The 7,364-nt window shown below is 34.9% G+C and overlaps 1 protein-coding gene across 1 annotated transcript in view; it reads left to right on the top strand.

Annotated features, from left to right (window-relative positions):
- Positions 1–7,364, top strand: part of CFHR5 (complement factor H related 5) — a gene marked incomplete at its 5' end in the record, with an annotated part of 20,175 nt that overhangs the window by 2,240 nt on the left and 10,571 nt on the right. Inside the window, 5 exons of the mRNA XM_037735848.1 lie at positions 1,016–1,021; positions 2,717–2,887; positions 4,324–4,506; positions 4,626–4,805; positions 6,723–6,899. Coding sequence (XP_037591776.1) covers positions 1,016–1,021; positions 2,717–2,887; positions 4,324–4,506; positions 4,626–4,805; positions 6,723–6,899 — 717 coding nt within the window. The remainder of the gene's footprint in view (positions 1–1,015; positions 1,022–2,716; positions 2,888–4,323; positions 4,507–4,625; positions 4,806–6,722; positions 6,900–7,364) is intronic.

The following is a 7,364-nucleotide window of genomic DNA, read 5'->3' as shown; positions in this document are numbered from 1 at the left end:
CAACAGACCCCAGTGTGTGATGCTCCCCTCCCTGTGTCCATGTGTTCTCTTTGTTCAACAACCACCTATGAGTGAGGCCATGCAGTGTTTGATTTTCTGTTCTTGTGTCAGTTTGCTGAGAATGATGGTTTCCAGATTCATCCATGTCCCTACAAAGGACGAGAACTCATCGTTTTTTATGAGCAGCATAGTATTCCAGGGTGTATATGGGCCACATTTTCCTTGTCCAGTCTATTGTCGATGGGCATGTGGGTTGGTTTCAGGTCTTTGCTATTGTAAACAGAGCCATAATGAACATACTTGTGCATGTGTCTTTATGATTCTGCCCAGCCATCTTTTTAAAACAACTGGAACTGTGATAGTTTTTTCAGTAAACAGTTAAGTCATGGTCTCCTTCAATTATAAGGGGTTGAAACATTATTAACATTTGCTAAAATAAAATAAGAAATGTTACTAACACCAGACAAGTCCAGTGATTGAATAGGGTTCAAAATTCATAAGCTTCAATTATGGTATAAATACTCCCAAGCTTTCTCTTGTCCATACTTGTTCATGTCAAGAATAAGCTCTCTTCATTTTGTGAGATGATGGCTATTGTCAGGCCAGCAATTATATTTTAGAAGCTTAGCAAATTAAGTTTGGCCCGCTGTTACCCATACAAGCTGGCTCTGTGTACACTCTGTAAGATTCTGTTAGCCTTTGAACAATTCTGTTGCTTTGTGACACAAAAAATACCCCAGGCTTAATTCATGTTTCCCCTGCCACAGAACTGGAATCAGCCATACTTCCAATAAGTCCTGGTTCCATTTAGTGGGCAATGACATTAAGAAACTAAGTTGCCAAAATAAGCTTGTTTCAAAATTTAGCACATTTTATTTAATCAGAAAAAGCACATATCTTATTGTTCAAGTTCTCAAAACATAGCTACCTTTCCCTTTCTGCCTGTTGGTTCCTAGCAAAGACCTGGAACCAACCGAAAGCACAAGACAGCATATTGAGGTTATCAGAGTAGAAGGAGGAAGTCAGAGTCTCCAAAGTGGAAGACATCAGCAGAGCACTGTATGTCCCAGGTTGAATGGCAGCTCAAGAACACTGTGGAGAGTTAATAAAGTTTCAGGGCAGCTAGACTCCTAATGACATCTGCACAGTCTATTTTTTCATGTAAGGTAACATCTTGCAAGCTATGGTAGTCCGTGTTGCAGGAATTAGTACAGAGTCATATCTTGGGGCCATTATTCCATTTACACAACCATGCAATAACCATATATGAAAAAGGCGGCTGGGAAACCCTATATCAGCCAAGGTCAATTATTTTCAATGGCATTTTGTTTTTAACAGTTAGATAAGAAAAAGACTATAAACAACCAATAAAGAACTGCCAAGCAAAATATTGGAATAAAAAACAGGGATTTAGGGATACACAAGGCATATTCTATTGGGATTTGGTATTTGCTCAAGTAAACTGTGATCAAACCATTAAAGTGCCAATAATGGTACATAAAACTAGCTAGTTTAAAAATATTTATGAGATTATTCATTAGAAAATATTTCAAATTTATTTTTGTGTATGCTTGATTTATTCAGATTATTTCTTTTGTCTTGAATGTCAATTATTTACTTTACATAACAATATATAATTTTATAAACTAACCATTAGTGAAAGATGATAAATGAGAAAACTACACACATAGCCATATACATATCTATTTCTAATTGAATGAGAAGATATTCATAATGAGTTAGTATTTATGAACATATTAGTGATGCAGTTGTGTATAATGGAAAGATTCAAAAAACGTAGAAGATGAGTTTTTAAAAAAATCTTTGATATTTAGTTACTCTTTTGTAAAATTGAGAGTAATGGCTTTTTAATATTCCCTTCAACATAACATTTAGTAGTTGTATCCTGTTTGGGTGTTTCACATATCTACTTTTTTTTTGAGATGGGATTTCCTCTGTCACCCAGGCTGGAGTGCAGTGGCATGATTTCAGCTCACTGCAACCTTCACCTTCTGAAGTGAAGTTCAAGTGATTCTACTGCCTCTGCCTCCCTAGTAGTTGGGACTATAGGCTTCCACAACTGCACCTGGCTAATTTTTGTATTTTTAGTAGAAACAGGATTTCACCATGTTGGCCAGGCTGGTGTCGAACTCCTGACTTCAGGTTATCTGCCCACCTTGGCCTCCAAAAGTGTTGTAATTATAGATGTGAGCCACTGCATCTGGCCCACTTATCTACTTTTCATACATCATTACCATTTTTTTATTTTACAAAAAGTAATTAAATATGTTGCATTTTAATTTTGTTACTTGAAGAAATTTTTTGTGACTTAAATGTGAAAGATCTTCATATTCTGTATTATAAATATTATTAGACTTATTACTATTAAATAGCAAAATTAAAACTTATATTCCTAATTAAACAAATTAAATAGTTTACTGTATAAGTAACTTCATAGGATTTTTTTATTACAATCCCGAAGAGATTCTCATATAAAATTTCACCTTGCTGCACAGTTTCCCAATTTGTCTGAAGTGTCTTAGATATATTTGTTGGGTATAAATAATTAGTTCATATGTTTTCTTGAGGGCAAGAATATATTTTATACCCCTCTGTATATGAAACCCCTTTCATCTTATTTTTATATAACACACATTAAATTTGTTTCTGCAATTAAAATTCACATATGTTCGTTTAATTTTATTTTTGGAAACAGAATGTCATATTCCAATTTTAGAAGCAAATATAGATGCTCACCCAAAAAAGGAAAGATACAAAATTGGAGATGTGTTGAAATTCTCTTGCAGACAAAATCTTACAAGAGTTGGACCAGATTCAGTTCAATGTTACCAATTTGGGTGGTCACCTAACTTTCCAACATGCAAAGGTCAGTATTTATTTTAGAAGTATTGAAACAAGAATCTGATTTTTATAATAATGCCTATATGTTTCTATTGGAGCTTATATTACATCTATAATCTGACAAAGTGGGAAAATGGCAAAGTAGTATTTTCTTTAGGAAGGAGAAAGGGTGCAAGTCTATAGTAATTGAGTTACATAGATTATTTAGGCGTCCTTAAGGAGTCATTCTACTTCTGTGTTTTAAAATACATGATGGGACTTTATAGGTCAAAATATAGTAGCTGCAACTGAGAAGTGTTAGGATTTTTCCATCTATCTCAATAAAAAATTCATGCTTCTAAAAAATATTGTATGAACAATGTTACAGTTTATTAAGCAATTAAGGAAATAATTAAGTCATTGCATATATGAATTATTTATTAGAAAACAATGATGATTTGTACCTGCTTCAGATGGCACTATTTTTATCTAAAATGGCTTATGATATTATTTGAAGTATGTATTAGTCCATTTTCACACTGCTGATAAAGACATACCCAAGACTGGGCAACTTACAAAAGAAAGAAGTTTAATGGACTCATAGTTTCACGTGGCTGGGGAGACCTCACAATCATGGCGGAAGGTAAAAGTCACATCTCGAATGACAGCAGACAAGAGAAGGGAACTTGTGCAGCGAAACCTCCTTTTATAAAACCATCAGATCTTGTGAGACTTATTCACTATCACAAGAATTGCATGGGAAAGACCTGCCCACATGATTCAATTACCTCCCACCAGGTTCTTCCCACAACAACTGGGAATTGTGGGAGCTACAAGTCAAGATGAGATTTGGGTGAGGACACAGCCAAACCACATCAAAGTATTTATAGATATTAATAACAATTATAACTATGCATTGTATATGTATATTATGCCACATATTTGGTAACTATTTACTTTTATATAACATTCAGATTATTGACGTACTTAAACATCTTCAAGGGTACAGCTTAATATCCTTATTATAATAAACAGCCTACAAAATATTGGGAAAGATAGGCTATCAGGATGTTTAAATATAGAGAGAATAGAAGATTGTACTAAGAAAATATTAATTTGGTGAAATGTAAGATTTTTGTATATGTAGGCAACTGTCTTTAAGAGATAAACATTCTGAAGAATTTAGGACTAAAATCTCACTCATTTACTTTAAATTACTTCACAAAAATAAGTAAATAGGGCAAAGTGTAACATTTGTATATCTAGGTAATCAGTTTACAAGTGTTCATTCTGCATTCTTTTCCCTTTCATTTGCTCAAAATTGTTCATCATAAAAAGTGTCAATATTTTAATAAATGAATACAGTCAACACACTATGTACATTGCAAAAAACACACCCTCCCGAAAATAGGAATGCAATATAGTAACTCCACATTTTGCTATACGACCATTTAAACATTATTTACGGTTTCTTTATAATAGGACAAGTACAATCGTGTGGTCGACCTCCTCAACTCTCCAATGGTGAAGTTAGGGAGACAACAAAAGAGGAATATAGACACAGTGAAGTGGTGGAATATGATTGCAATCCTAATTTTATAATAACAGGGCCTAAGAAAATACAATGTGTGGATGGAGAATGGACAACTTTACCCATTTGTGTTGGTAAATAATTATCATGTAAACAGAACAGTTACTATTATTTTGCACTTATATATGCATACACATGTAAATAGATTTAAAATATTTTCAGGGTATACATTTATTTTATTACCTTTTCTTAGAACAAGTGAAACCATGTGGATATATACCTGAGCTCGAGCATGGTTATGCTCAGCAGTCTGTCCCTCCCTATCAACATCGAGTTTCAGTGGAGATGAACTGCAATAATGAATATACCATGATTGGAAATAACATGATTACCTGTATTAATGGAATATGGACAGAGCTTCCTCTGTGTGTGGGTGAGAAAACATTGTTAAACTTCATATTTGATTATTTATAATTTTGATTAGGATTGCATAAAGTGTATAAATCTGGCTAGAATTGCAATTTATTGATACTGACTTTTCCTTTCACAAAAATATATGTCAACCCATTTATTCAGGTTTTATATTAAACTTTGCCATATGATTTTATGAATTTCTTGTAATTACTTCACAAATTTCTTCGCCAGTTTATTTGGGATTTTTCAGTTATGATGAATGGAAACTTTTATTAACTTATGTGCTTGAATAGTTATACTTTCTATATACAAGAATGTGATTTAATTGCATATATTAATTTTGTTTCCAGTAACCTTGTTCAATTCCTGTATTAGTTGTAATATTGAATTTGCAGACTGTATTTCTACAAATAATTGGAATCTAATTTCTTTTATTTCCTTGCTTTAACTCAGTTTTTAACTCGGCATGTTCAAGATAGAACCACCTAAATAATAACCACGTAGCTTGATTTCTATTAAATTTCATCGTGTTTGGAGTCTTTCCTTAGGAGAAGAGTAGGGGACTAGGACCCAGGAACTAGGCATGATCCCTGCTCTTTCTGTCCCCGTAATTCTCTTTAGTCCTAATTTTCTGATTAGTTTGTCTGTTTCCTCCACAAAAGTAGTAAAATCCATTCCAGGTTTTTCCTCCAGTCTATCAGTCTGTGTGGTCTCCTCTCACCTTGCAGCCTCAGGACTTCCAGCCTTGACACTTCAGTGCCTGCAGGGTTTTTCCCTCACCCTCAGATCGTGGCCTCTTTTGTCCTATCTCTAGCGACCTCGATACATTAAGTCTCTAATTTTGAACTTCGAAGACAAGCAGACTTTCCGCTGCTGTTCTTCTCCTTACAGAAACTTAAACGGAACCGCCTCTCTCTCCATCTCTGGGAATTTTGGATTATCAATTGGCCCACCCATTGCCGGGAAAAATTACTGTAGGTGTCACCACCCGTTGTGCCAGGCAAATGGGTGGTTAGCTGCCATCCGTAATGAACTATTGTGAGAGAATGTCTTCCGCTACCAGGGGCCAGAATTCTGTTATGAGAAGACGTAGATCATATATCTTCATGGTCACCAACTTTTATGCAAGGAGTACACAAACATCCAACCTCTAGCCCCATATGGGATAAATTAGAAATAGACACGATTGCAGGAAAACACTTACAAACACAGAAGTAGCAGAGCACACTCCATGTCTCATTATCCCATCCTTTTACACACTAAGGGAAAAGCTCCATAACTGTCTACATATTTATGGGAAGCAAGGAAGGAGCGTAATAATAAGAACCACTTACACAACCTAGAGACTTACTGGAAATGTATGTTCAGAGCTAAGTGGAGTTATTATCAGTGAACTCTTTCCCTGGAATACTGTGACTGAATCAGAGTTTTTGCTGCATTTTTGAAATGTGGGAATCATTGAGCCTCAAGGGGCATCCAGATTTATCTCTTACTAGTGCTTTGCTTTCTACAGACTTACTTATGTATTGCCTCTTTTTGTTATTTAAATGTTTTGAAGATATTTTTTATTTAAGATGGCTTAGTGCAAAACAATTATATATGTGTACATTTTTGGAGTCTTTAAAAATTCATTTGTAGTTTCGTAAGAACTATCCTTCAGTCAAAACTCCCACCAAGAAAACCCATCTTGCACTTTCATTTCCCAGAAAACTTTCTGACATACTTTTGTGTCATTTAAAGATAGGATACAGTTTTTTGTTTTCTTTTTCCTTTTTTTAACAGCATTGCCCATTTTATGCAATAAGAAGATCAAGAATAATTTTTGTGATGTTGCTTAAAAGCATCAATTTAATTATGCTATTAATATTTCAGATATTTTATTAGCATAATTGTTTAATTTCTATTTAATATTATTCTGTGTAAATTGTTTTTATAGCAACACATCAACTTAAGAGTTGCAAAATAGGAGGAGCCAATATAAGAACGTTCTTCAGACTATTTGGGAGGGAATTGAATCACAATGCTGCAATACGTTACAGATGTTTAGGTATCCCCGGACACAGGCGCTCAGTCTGCATAAACGGGAAATGGAATCCTGATCTAGACTGCACAGGTAAGGGTTGTTTAAAACATTTTGTTGATCCTGTTGCTTCTTTACAAGAAAAAATATTTTGAAATTAGAATGTTTTTAAATTAAGTATTTATTGTGGCATATAATTTCTAAGCTAATAGTAAAGTTTGAAACTATTTATAATATTCTTTCCAGACAAATATTATTATTCTTTAAAAGCCTTGACTTGGCTGGGCACAGTGGCTCATGCCTGTAATCCCAGCACTTTGGGAGGCTGAGGTGGGCGGATCATCTGAGGTCGGGAATTCGAGACCAGCCTGACCAACATGCAGAAAGCCCGTCTCTACTAAAAAATACAAAATTAGCCAGGCTTGGTGGCACATGCCAGTAATCCCAGCTCCTCAGAAGGCTGAGGCAGGAGAATCGCTTGAACCCAGGAGGCAGAGGCTGCAGTGAGCCGAGATCTCACCATTGCACTCCATCCTGGGCAACTGGAGCCAAACTCCA

This window comes from Cebus imitator, unplaced genomic scaffold (assembly GCF_001604975.1).
Source record: "Cebus imitator isolate Cc_AM_T3 unplaced genomic scaffold, Cebus_imitator-1.0 Scaffold1009, whole genome shotgun sequence".
NCBI classification, from domain to species: Eukaryota; Metazoa; Chordata; class Mammalia; order Primates; family Cebidae; genus Cebus; species Cebus imitator.
The sequence above is the reverse complement of the archived record's forward strand: the minus strand, read 5'-3'. Positions and strand labels throughout refer to the sequence as shown.